Source organism: Physeter macrocephalus, chromosome 3, assembly GCF_002837175.3.
Source record: "Physeter macrocephalus isolate SW-GA chromosome 3, ASM283717v5, whole genome shotgun sequence".
NCBI lineage: Eukaryota > Metazoa > Chordata > Mammalia > Artiodactyla > Physeteridae > Physeter > Physeter macrocephalus.
Window position 1 is genome coordinate 18788403 of NC_041216.1, and position 12064 is coordinate 18800466.

The following is a 12064-nucleotide window of genomic DNA, read 5'->3' on the forward strand; positions in this document are numbered from 1 at the left end:
AATAACACTGAAATGTTTTTAATCAAAGACCGTTACGGTAGCAATATACCATAAGTGCAACCTGAAAAGAAAGTCATCAATGATAACTAGTGGCTTCAGTCACAGAAACAGTACGTGCCCCCAAGTCATTACAGCACCAGGGAGACCGTTATTAAATTATGTGGTAGCTCTCCAATTTAAACCCCGGGCTCCGCTACGGCCCAGGCCAGGGGGATGAGCGCGGACGAGAAATGCAAACTCATCAGCGCTTTGACCTTAACATAAGGGGCAGCCCTGGGAACATTCCCCTACGAGGTCGATGCATCTCAAAATTACTCCGAAACCAGCCCGGCCACGCCCTCCCGAGAGGGCGTCCTCAAAAGTTTTGCTCTTAAGGGAAATTGAGGCACAGGATTTACCCGGGTTGGCGGAAGAACACCAGAAAAGCCTTCCTCTCCCAGGGCCGGGGAGCCCCGAAGCCGGGGACAGGGCCGCGGTCCCAGAGCCTCAGGAGATAACCGGGCAGCGGGTCCAGATCCTCTGGCACTACCTCCCCTCCCCCTCCCGGCTCCCGCCCCACCGGGGACGCCGCCCGGTACCTCTCGATGACTGAGGCCACCAGCTGCGGCAACTCTTTCATCTCGAAGGCGGAATAGGACGCGGATAGCAGGGGCCGCACCGCCACCTCCCAGCCCGGGGTCGTGTCTGCCTCCGTTGCCGGGGCCGCGGGCGCCGGCGCCGCAGCCGCCGCCTCTTCGCCGCCGCTCGTCGCCATCTTCCGTCGTACTACTGCGGCTCCCTCCGGAGGCTTGCCACCGGCCCAGCGCCTCCTCCCGGGAGGGGGCGGAAGTGACGCAATCGGCGCGTCAGACTGGGCGACACAGTCGCCAGCCAAAATACGCGACGCGCGAGGACAGCCTCCCTCTCCTCTCGCAGCGGGAGCGTGACGCGGCGTGGGGACGGGGACGAGGGGATGCGCCTGCGCAGGACGTAGTCCTTCGGGTGAGGGCGGGAGCGTTGAGCTCCGCGCCAGCGGGCTGGAAGTCGTTCCCGAAAATGGGAGGTCTGTGGCTTTCGGGCACTCCGGAGAGGTGAGTTTGGGACTTGGTTTCAGCTGACTAGACCAAGGCAGCGAAGTAGACCTGCATCGACGAATATAATGGCCCCGGCTCAAGGAAGCTAAGGACGAGAAGAGGCCGTCGAAGCCTAATCACGCTCACCTGCTTCACTTCCCTGATGACCCCCCCCCACTCCCAACAGTTACAGTATAGCGCTTCAGTTTGCAAAGCTCTTTCTCCTTCTCACACTAACTCTCGCTATTATTGTAATCACCAGTCCTTTCTTCGCGCTGAAATCCCTTTTATGTTTTGATTACCATCATTAGTAATGTTACCAGCTCGTGTTTGCATCGCTCTTTGCTATTTGCCAGGTAACGTTCCATTCCCCCCTTTTTCTACTAGCAAAGAAAGAATGTAAACTTTTCATCCGTAATTTTCTTGTTTCTGGTGTGGCCTTTTCTTTTCCGCCTAGAGAAGTTCCTTTAGCATTTTTTGTAAAGCTGGTTTGATGTGATGGTGCTGAATTCTTTTGGCTTTTGCTTGTCTGTAAAGCTTTTGATTTCTCCATCAAATCCGAATCAGTTCAGAATGATAAATGTAGTTAACACTGCTGTATATTAGATATGAAAGTTCTTAAGAGAATAAATCCTAAGAGTTCTCATCGCAAGGAAAAACATTTTTTCTTTCATTTTGTGTCTATATGAGATGATGGATGTCCACTAAACTGATTGTGATAATCCCTTTATGATGATTTTAAGTCAAATCATTATGCTGTACGCCTTACATTTACCCAGTGCTGTGGGTCTATATCTCAATAAGACCTGGAGAAAATAAAATAAAATCCTGAAAAAAAGAAAAAAAAAATCTGAATGAGAACCTTGCTGGGTAGAGTATGCTTAGTAGTCATAGGTTTTTCCTCCTTCATTACTTTTAAGTATTGTGCCACTCCCTTCTGACCTTCAGAGTTTCTGCTGAAAAATCAGCTGATAGCCTTATGGGAGTTCCCTTGTATGTTATATGTTGCTTTTAATATTCTCTCTTTATTTTTAATTTTTGCCATTTTGGTTACAGTGTGTCTTGGTGTGTTCCTCTGTGGGTTAATCCTGTATGGGACTCTCTGCACTTCCTGGACTTGGGTGACTGTTTCCTTTCCCAGGTTAGGGACCTTTTCAGCTATTATCTCTTCAAATATTTCTCAGGCCCTTTCTCTCTCTCTTCTCCTCCTGGGACCCCTATAATGCAAACATTAGCACACTTGGTGTTGTCCCAGAGGTCTCTTAAACTGTCGTCATATCTTTTCAGTCTTTTTTCATTTTTCTCTTCAGCGGCAGTGATTTCCACTACTCTGTCTTCCAGCTCACTGATCCGTTCTTCAGTGACCCTTTAGTCACTGTTAGTCTACTATTGACTACTATTAGTCTACTATTGACTCCTTCTAGTGTATTTTTCATTTCAATTATTGTATTCTTCAATTCTGTTTGGTTGTTCTTTATATTTTCTAATTCTTTGTTGAAAACTTCTTTATAGGAACTTTCCTGGAGGCGCAGTGGTTAAGAATCCGCCTGCCAATGCAGGGGACATGGGTTTGAGCCCTGGTCCAGGAAGATCCCACATGCCGCGGAGCTACTAAGCCCGTGCGCCACAACTACTGAGCCTGCACTCTAGAGCCTGTGAGCCACAACTACTGAGCCCGCGAGCCACAGCTACTGAAGCCCACACACCTAGAGCCCATGCTCCGCAACAAGAGAAGCCACCACAATGAGAAGCCCGCGCACTGCAACAAAGAGTAGCCCCCGCTCAGTGCAACTAGAGAAAGCCAGCGTGCAGCAACAAAGACCCAACACCACCAAAAATAAATAGATAAATAAAATTGAAAATAATAATAATAAAACTTCTTTATACAATGGAATACTACTCAGCCTTAAAAAAGAATGAAATAATGCCATTTGCAGCAACATGGATGGACCGAGAGATTATCATACTAAGTGAAGGAAGTCAGAAAGAAAGCCAAATACCATATGATATCACTTATATGTGGAATCTAAAATATTACATAAATGAACTTATCCATAAAGTAGAAACAGACTCACAGACAGAGAACAGATTTGTGGTTGCCGAGGGGGAGGGTGTATGGGGGAGGGATGGAATTAGCAGATGCAAACTATTATATATAGAATGGATGAACAAGGTCTGTATAGCACAGGGAACTATATTCAATATCCTGTAATAAAACAATGGAAAAGAATTTTTTTTAAAAAACTTCTTAAAGGCACACATTCCTATAAGACTGTCCTAAGAATTATCAATTTCCTGGACTTCTCTAACTTCAATTTAGGAAATATTAACTCTCCTAAACTCCAAATCCTAGCCTTGCCTTATTGTCTTGTTTTGCTGAGTGCTACTTATTTAATATTCTTTACAACAATACTCTTACTATGCGGTATAATGATGTACTACTGTAGTATCAATTTGAATGAAATGAAAAAAAAAAAAAAACAACTGATTGCTTGCTCTATGCCTCCATTCTCCTCCCGAGTTCTTTGATCAAGTTTACAATCATTACTCTGAACTGAAAGAACGTGGACTTTTACCCACGGGATAATGTCTGTATTGTTGCCAATAAAAAATGATTTGGGTTCCAGATCTAAGAGGGAAAAGCAGTTTGACTTAAGGAAAGGTATGCATGCCTTGAGGGCCCTCTTGTGTGTGAGTTCTTGGTGGATGACTTCAAGCTCCAGGCCCTGTGGCTCACCGTCCACCCAAATCAAGAAACGTTCACAAGAACTGTGAAGACGTTTTGAAAATTCTGATAAGCCCTGAAGTTCTCCCCCCTGGTTTGGAGGAGCACCTTTTATTCCCGGTGTAATGCTGATAGATTAATTGGTACCTGGTGTTCAATCTAGACTCTTTGTAAGAAAAGAGCTGTTTTACATTAGAAATAAAATTCAGTCAAGTCAAGGCCAGTCTCGGAGGAAAACATGGCTTCAGTGATAACAGTAGGGATTTTCCTTTAGTGTCTTAAATCAGGGGTTAATAAAACAGCAGTTTCCTTAAACATAAAAATAGATGAAAAAGACAGGGAAAAAAACCTTTCTGTAACACAGTAACTGTTGCCGTATTACAAGATACAGAAACAGAATCCTAAGGAGAAGGCTGGAGACCAAGCATTTTATAGTGGCTCTTGGGACGTTAATTTTATTTTACCCAAAGGACAAAATTAATCTGCAAAGGTTCTCTTGGAGAGGCTTCAGAAAATAATAAAAGATCAAGTGAGGGTTTCCCTGGTGGTGCAGTGGTTGAGAGTCTGCCTGCCGACGCAGGGGACACGGGTTCGTGCCCCGGTCCAGGAAGATCCCACATGCCGCGGAGCGGCTGGACCCATGGGCCATGGCCGCTGAGCCTGTGCATCCGGAGTCCTCCATCCCCCTCCATCTGCTGCAGCTGTACGAAAGAGTAAAAAAGGCAAATGCAGACTATCACAGGGAGATTTGCACCTGTACCTAAACATTTTTTTGGTATATTTTTAATATTTCTGGCTTGTAGATTGGAAGAATGCATTCTAGGGTAATGACCTTCCATTATAAATACCACATTAATTTCAGTATTGGAGGTTTGTTCTTGTATTGCTACAAAGATTTGGAGTGGGGACTTCCCCGGTGGCGCGGTGGTTAAGACTCCGCGCTCCTGATGCAGGGGGCCTGGGTTCAATCCCAGGTCAGGGAACTAGATTCCGCATGCATGCCGCAACTAAGAAGCCCGCGGTCGCAACTAAGACCCGGCGCAACCAAATAGATAAATAAATTTTAAAAATGATAAATATTTTTAAAAGATTTGGAATGGCATCCACATTCTAAATTTAGATAACAAAAGAAAGAAACAGGATAAATAGGGGAGTAAAAAAGACTTCTAGATGAAACATAAGCTTCTAATACTTTGGCCCAGAAAATAAGATAGAAACTAAAAAATAGTAATTTTTATAAATTATTACCTGAGGGACTTAAAATACTAGTTCTCTTCTAAGCCCAAGTGGCTGGGCAAGGAGCTAAAATAAATTTTAAAAGAAAGCAAGAAGGGCTTCCCTGGTGGCGCAGTGGTTGAGAATCCGCCTGCCGATGCAGGGGACACGGGTTCGTGCCCCGGTCCGAGAAGATCCCACATGCAGCGGAGCCGCTGGGCCCGTGAGCCATGGCCACTGAGCCTGCGCGTCCGGAGCCTGTGCTCCGCAACGGGAGAGGCCACAACAGTGAGAGGCCCGCGTAACGCCCAAAAAAAAAAAAAAAAAAAAAAAAAAAGATACAGATTTACTATATAGCACAGGGAACTATATTCAGTATCTCGTAAAACTATAATGGAAAAGAATCTGAAAAAGTATATATATATGTATATATATACAGGTATAAAAATAACTGAATCACTTTGCTGTACATCTGAAACATTGTAAATTAACTATACTTCAATTTAAAATAACAATGCATGCTGGTTTATGTACTCTATTGCAAAGCTACATTGAGAGATGGGAGGGAGAATAAAGCAATAGCTGGAAATTGTTAACATTTGGGGACTCCGAGTGAAGGGTATCAGAATTCTTAGGACTCTTCTTGTAATCTTTCTCTAAGTCTGAAACTGTATCAAAATAAAAAGTTAAAAGAAAAAAATTGTAAATACTTGATTAGGAAAACATGGTTAGTATATCATGAGTATAATGACATATGGCAGGCACTTAACAGAAAGAAAGTATTGTACATAAAGTCTAGGAAGAGTGGAATCCAATGGTTATACTGTATGTATTAGCACTACTGGGGCATGAGGAAGGGCTTTCATGATCAGCGGAAGTGAATATTCTGGTCTCTCTTGCAGATATATATCTATGATAAAAACCATGCATAGGGTATCACACCCCCTATTCTAAGTCCATAATAACCAAGCAAACTTATAATAGCATTTTGACTTATTTTCCAGGCTATCTCCTAGGAGAGAATATATATTTCAACTAGCAGACATAAGTAGTCTATTCCTCTTTGCATTTACAGTCTTCACTGTCATCAATAAGCTGGCATTCTGGTCATCAGTCTTCTAGTCTAGGTTATCTCATCACAGCACGTGGGATGTACAATATCACTAAAACTATAAAGAAGTATGATGGGCCTATATGAGTGTGCCTTGGACATGTATTTTTGCTTTCTTAACTTTCATTCTTTCGGATTGCATGTTATAGTCAACAGTATGCTTCAGGGAATTCCCTGGCCGTCCAATGGTTAGGACTCCACGCTTCCACTGCAGGGGGCACAGGTTCAATCCCTGGTTGGGGAACTGAGATCCCACAAGCCGTGCAACGTGGCAAAAAAAAAAAAAAAAGTGTGCTTCAATATGAGTCCGTGGTTATTTTATAAAGACACCTTCCTAAATGGTCTCAGTCTCTCCCGGAATAGGCACATTCCCAGTATCAGAGATCAGAAATTTAGATAAGCCTCAGGACTGGTGGGAAAATGGCTTCTTGGTTGAAGGTCAGTCTCAACTGACATCACACCCAAACTCCTTAAAAAATGAGGAGGTGGGTGTACACATTCTTTATGTGTATATAAACCCTTACTGGAAGGATGGTCTAAATAATACAAGAGAGACTTACCAGAAAGAGTATTCAACTGATCTCATAAAAGTCCCTAATGGTGGAACTTCCCTGGTGGCGCAGTAGTTAAGAATCCGCCTGCCAATGCAGGGGACATGGGTCCGAGCCCTGATCCGGGAAGATCCCACATGCTGTGGAGCAACGAAGCCCGTGTGCCACAACTACTGAGCCTGAACTCTAGGGCCCATAAGCCACAACTGCTGAGCCCGTGTGCCACAACTACTGAAGCCTGCGTGCCTAGAGCCTGTGCTCTGCAACAACAGAAGCCACCACAATGAGAAGCCCACGCACTGCAACAAAGAGTATCCCCCCACAGCAAATAGGGAAAGCCCGTGCACAGCAACAAAGACCCAAAGCAGCCAAAAAAATAAATAAATAAAATAAATTTATTTAAAAAATAAATCCCTAATGGAATAACACTTGGGAATTTCAGAGAAAAGACAGTCTCTTCAGTAAGTGGTGCTGTGAAAACTGGACAGCTACAGGTAAACGAATGAAATTAGAACACTCCCTAACACCATACACACAAAAAAACTTAAAATGGATTAAAGACCTAAATATAAGGCTGGATACTATAAAACTCTTAGAGGAAAACATAGGCAGAACGCTCTGACAGAAATCACAGCAAGATCTTTTTCAATCCCCCTCCCAGAGTAATGAAAATTAAAACAAAATAAACAAATGGGACCTAATTAAACTTAAAAGGTTTTGCGCAGCAAAGGAAAACAAACAAAATGAAAAGACAGCCCTCAGAATGGGAGAAAATATTTGCAAACAAAGCAACCGACAAGGGATTTATCTCCAAAATATACAAACAGCTCATGCAGCTCAATATCAAAAAAACAAACAATCCAGTCAAAAAATGGGCAGAACAGAATTCCCTGGTGGTTCAGTGGTTAGGGCTCCATGCTTTCACTGCTAAGGTTGCGGGTTCAATCTCTAGTTGGGGAACTAAGATCTGGCAAACCATGGGGCAAGCACAACCAAAAACAAACAAACAAAAAAAATGAGCTGAAGATCTAAATAGACATTTCTCCAAAGAAGATGTATGGATGGCCAAAAAGCCCATGAAAAGATGCTCAACATCACTAATTATTAGAGAAATGCAAATCAAAACTACAGTTAGGTATCACCTCACACTGGTCAGAATGGCCATCATCAAAAAACTACAAACAATAAATGCTGGAGAGGGTGTGGAGAAAAGGGAACCCTCCTATACTGTTGCTGGGAATGTAAATTGGTACAGCCACTATGGAGAACAGTATGGCGCTTCCTTAAAAACTAAAAATAGAGCTACCATATGATCCAGCAATCCCACTCCTGGGCATACATCTGGAGAAAACCATAATTCGAAGAGATACACGCACTCCAATGTTCATTGCAGCAATATTTACAATAGCCAGGACATGGAAGCAACCTAAATGTCCATCAACAGAGGAATGGATAAAGAAGATATGGCACATATATACAATGGAATATTACTCAGCCATAAAAAAGAACAAAATAATGCCATTTGCAGCAACATGGATGGACCTAGAGATTGTCATACTGAGTGAAGTAAGTCAGACAGAGAAAGACAAATATCATATGATATCATTTATATGTGGAATCTTAAAAAAAAGGTACAAGTAAACTTACTTACAAAACAGAAATAAAGACACAGATGTAGAAAACAAACTTACAGTTACCAGGAAGTAAGGGGGGGGGGGTGGGGAGGGATAAACTGGGAGATTGGGATTGACATATATACACTAATAAATATAAAATAAATTACTAATAAGGACCTACTGTATAACGCAGGGAACTCTACTCAGTACTCTGTAATGGCCTATATGGGAAAAGAATCTAAAAAAGAGTGGATATATACATATATGTATAACTGATTCACTTTGCTGTACACCTGATACTAACATGACATTGTAAATCAACTATACTGCAATAAAAAGTAAAAAATAAATTTCAACGCTGTGGCCACTTAAAAAAGGGTGTGGGAGATCTATATTCCTAATATGGAAAGCTTTCCATATGTGACATGATAAAATCAAGTTGCAGAACATTATGTGGTCTGGAGAGATGCAAAACAAATTGTTCAGTGGTTACCTCCGGGGAATAGAGGGTTGGGGAAGGTTTTGAAGGGGAGACTCGCCTTAATTTTTTTGGCATTGTTTAAATTTTTTTAACTTCTATAATCTTTTAAAATAAAGAACTTAGCCGCAAAAATGGAAGCAGTTCATGCCTACAAAGTACCAGTATCTCCATTATTGAAAGGTAGATGGTACTTCTCAGTTTACATTTTACAAAAATACAAGTGCACAATGTTTTCTACCTTGTTTTAATTATGGAATGATAATTGTCAATTTTTGAATGTTAAGGCAGTTGTTATAAAGAATAGTGTTTTCCAAAACCTATTTGGACTTTTGAGTCTGAGTAATCAAAGTTCTTTTTTTTGTTTGTTTATATAAGTACATATAAATATAATACCAAAAAGATACCTTTCCTTTTTAAAATGGAAATTACGGTACCACGAAGCTCATTTCCCATACTGACCTTATGAGCATTTCTTTTACGTAGTAAAGCAGGGTTTGTCAGAGCTCCAGGCACACCAGGGAAAGGTGGGTAGGACTACCTCTTGGCATTTCAGTCAATATAAGAATTCCTTACTAAGTCACCAAAGGCACTGTAGAAACTTAAGAAACTAGGGACAAATGTCCTAAGGCTTCTATGAAGAAGGTATAACCGTTTGGGGAACTATTTGTCAAGTAGCAGCTTCATGCTCAAGACTGTGGAGAATTCAGAAAACAGTCTGACAATTCCTGGGAGACACAAAATGACTGAAATAATAAAATGCTAGGATACATCATTCAGGAAATTGTGTGGTTAGCCGCCAGGAAACTCGGAGGTCCTTGGTAGCCAAAATCAACAGGGAAGGATTTATGGAGTTTAGATTTCAGACAAACCAGATTTTGAGAAGGGAAGAATGCATTCCAAGTAAAGAATATAGAGAAAGATAGATTCATGACTTTAAAACAAAATTTTAAATGAACAGAAATCTGTAAATAAGTCTTGGGATAATCCTGATAATTGTAGTTTATGTAATACGCTCTTACCAGAAAAGGCAATTTATAAAGGAAGTGAAATTACAAATCTGAAATTTCCGAGCTGTAAGACCTTACAGACCATGTAATCTATGCCCTCACACAAATGGTAAAACACACACTCAGAGAGGTTAGGTGACTTCCATTGAAGTCTCTAATACATATGTTAGGACCTGAGTATTTTTTTCTGTCATACTTTGTTCCAGAAAGGATTTAGGGAATCTCTACAAATACATGATGTTTAAGATGCATCAGTTGAAAAAACAAGTAGCAGAATTAAATAGCATGATGCCGTTAAGAAAGAGTATGTATAGGGAATTCCCTGGAAGTCCAATGGTTAGGACTCAGGGCTTTCACTGCCATGGCCCGGGTTCAATCCCTGGTCGGGGAACTAAGATCCCGCAAGCCATGTGGCACGACCAAAAAATAAAAATTAAAAAAAAAAAAAAAAAGAGTATGTATACAAGAACGTTAAACTTGGACTATCAGTGCCCTTATGGGTAATCAATATTAGAACTAGTCCATATTAATTTTTGAATTTTAACTTTAAAAAAAAATAATGTACATCTTCTATTTAAAATCAAGGAAAAGAAGATTTTTTAAAATGACTTAAGAGATACAACTATTCCTGATACCAAGACAAGAGGGAAATTTCTCTTTGGTGCTCTACATAATATGATAAACAATGTCCTTAACAGAATAAATGCAGCACGAAGTTCTAAAATCCATTCCTAAGGATAGGCTATGACAAAATACTGTCTCCTCAAATTCAACCTAGATGCACAGCTAGTTCTCTGCTGGTCTGGCTTCATCTAGGGATTGACTCGAGAGAAGCTTGAAGAAAAGATGGAATATATATAAAACTGTATTAACTGCACATTAGCCTGCTCACCGAATTTCTCTGCTGGGAGAAGGGGTGTAGGTATCACCACTTTTAAAGTGGTGTTAAATCAATAGGTTATAATTTTAAGAGGATCAGTGGGGCATAACACATTATTTTTTAAACCCCTCTTCCAAAAAAATTATCAAAATTTAAAAAGGCCCTTACTGATCCCAAACATTCTAACTGCAATTCTGTGTTTAATTCACGCACGTTCCCCAGTCACTGATTACTGTCCAGAGTCAAACGCTAAGGAGAAATTATAGCAATAGCCACAAACCATTCTACATTATTCCCAACAGGGACTGAGAATCATTAAATACTATTCAGTGGCAAAATTTTACACCAAAAGATCTTGTATGCTGACCAAACTAATAAAAAAATGACATAAAAAATACTAAAGAACTTACTTCTCTAAGTGAAACACTCCAGGGGGCGCCCAAATTAACCTATTTTAGGAAGGCAGGGGAAAACACATGGCTCTAGGGATACACACAGAAAAAGAGGAGGACAAGAAAACACATCAGACAGGAATCCCTGGCAGTCCAGTGGTTAGGACTTCTCGCTTCCACTGCAGGCGGCACGGCCAAAAAAAAGAAAAAGAAAAAAAAAAAAAGGCCAAAAAAAGAAAGAAAGAAAACACATCAGAGATCTGAGAGGAAGCAGTTTCAAAGGCCATGGGTAGAGGCCGAGCATAGCTGGTCAGAAGCAAGTGCTGCTTTGAGATTAAGAAAGGTTGAGAACTAAGAAGACTTAGATTTGACCATGCCGTTAGCATTAGCTATTTTAACTGCCTGCTTTGAGGTAAACTTTCAGTAAAATAGTTATGATTACAGCTGAAATAGAGGGAATTTTATGAAAAGGCAGATAACTTCCCTCCCATCAGCTTGTTCTTTCAGATTCTGGCACATACACGGGTAAATGAAAACTAGAATCTAGCAGACTTATTGGGCCACGTAAGCAGAGCAGGCAGCAAGGTAATAGTTAATGATGCAGCTTGCACACATTTATTTAGGACAGGCAAAATTCCAGCCAGGCTTTCTCAAAACTAGGGCAGAATTTTTTTAAGTTGCACTTATTCCCATCTCTCAGATCACTTTAAACAAAATATGTATGCCTTGAGTCAGGATGAACAGATGCCTATTTTTTCTGGAGATACTCAGATGTTCCTTCATTCATTAAAACCAATTTCACAGTTTTATTTTAAAGTAAAATTATTCTCACTTCTCTTCCTTCTCTACCATCAGCATATGACCACAGAAAGAAAAAACTGTTTTTTAAATAACACAACTCTTATATGATTAATTTGGCATGTTTCCCAATTAAAATACTGCACTCACTCCATTTCTGCACAGCTTTCTGTCCCCCTCCAATGCAGAAGTAGCCTCAATATGTTCCAAAGCCACAAAAAAGGACTTGAACAATG

At 41.0% G+C, this 12064-nt stretch overlaps 1 protein-coding gene and 1 long non-coding RNA gene across 7 annotated transcripts in view; one reads left to right on the forward strand and one right to left on the reverse strand.

Annotated features, from left to right (window-relative positions):
* Positions 1 to 787, reverse strand: part of UBR4 (ubiquitin protein ligase E3 component n-recognin 4) — a 77714-nt gene extending 76927 nt beyond the window's left edge. For all 6 annotated transcript variants that reach the window (XM_028487785.2, XM_028487782.2, XM_028487783.2 and 3 more), the window contains exon 1: positions 579 to 787. In XM_028487785.2, the coding sequence (XP_028343586.1) occupies positions 579 to 754 (176 nt within the window). In that variant the 5' untranslated portion in view covers positions 755 to 787. The remainder of the gene's footprint in view (positions 1 to 578) is intronic.
* A 105-nt stretch (positions 788 to 892) lies between these two features.
* LOC129391987 (uncharacterized) lies at positions 893 to 3680 on the forward strand. The gene is made up of 2 exons (XR_008616929.1): positions 893 to 1070; positions 2565 to 3680. It is a non-coding gene; the product is annotated as an uncharacterized lncRNA (long non-coding RNA).
* Positions 3681 to 12064: the final 8384 nt, after the last annotated feature.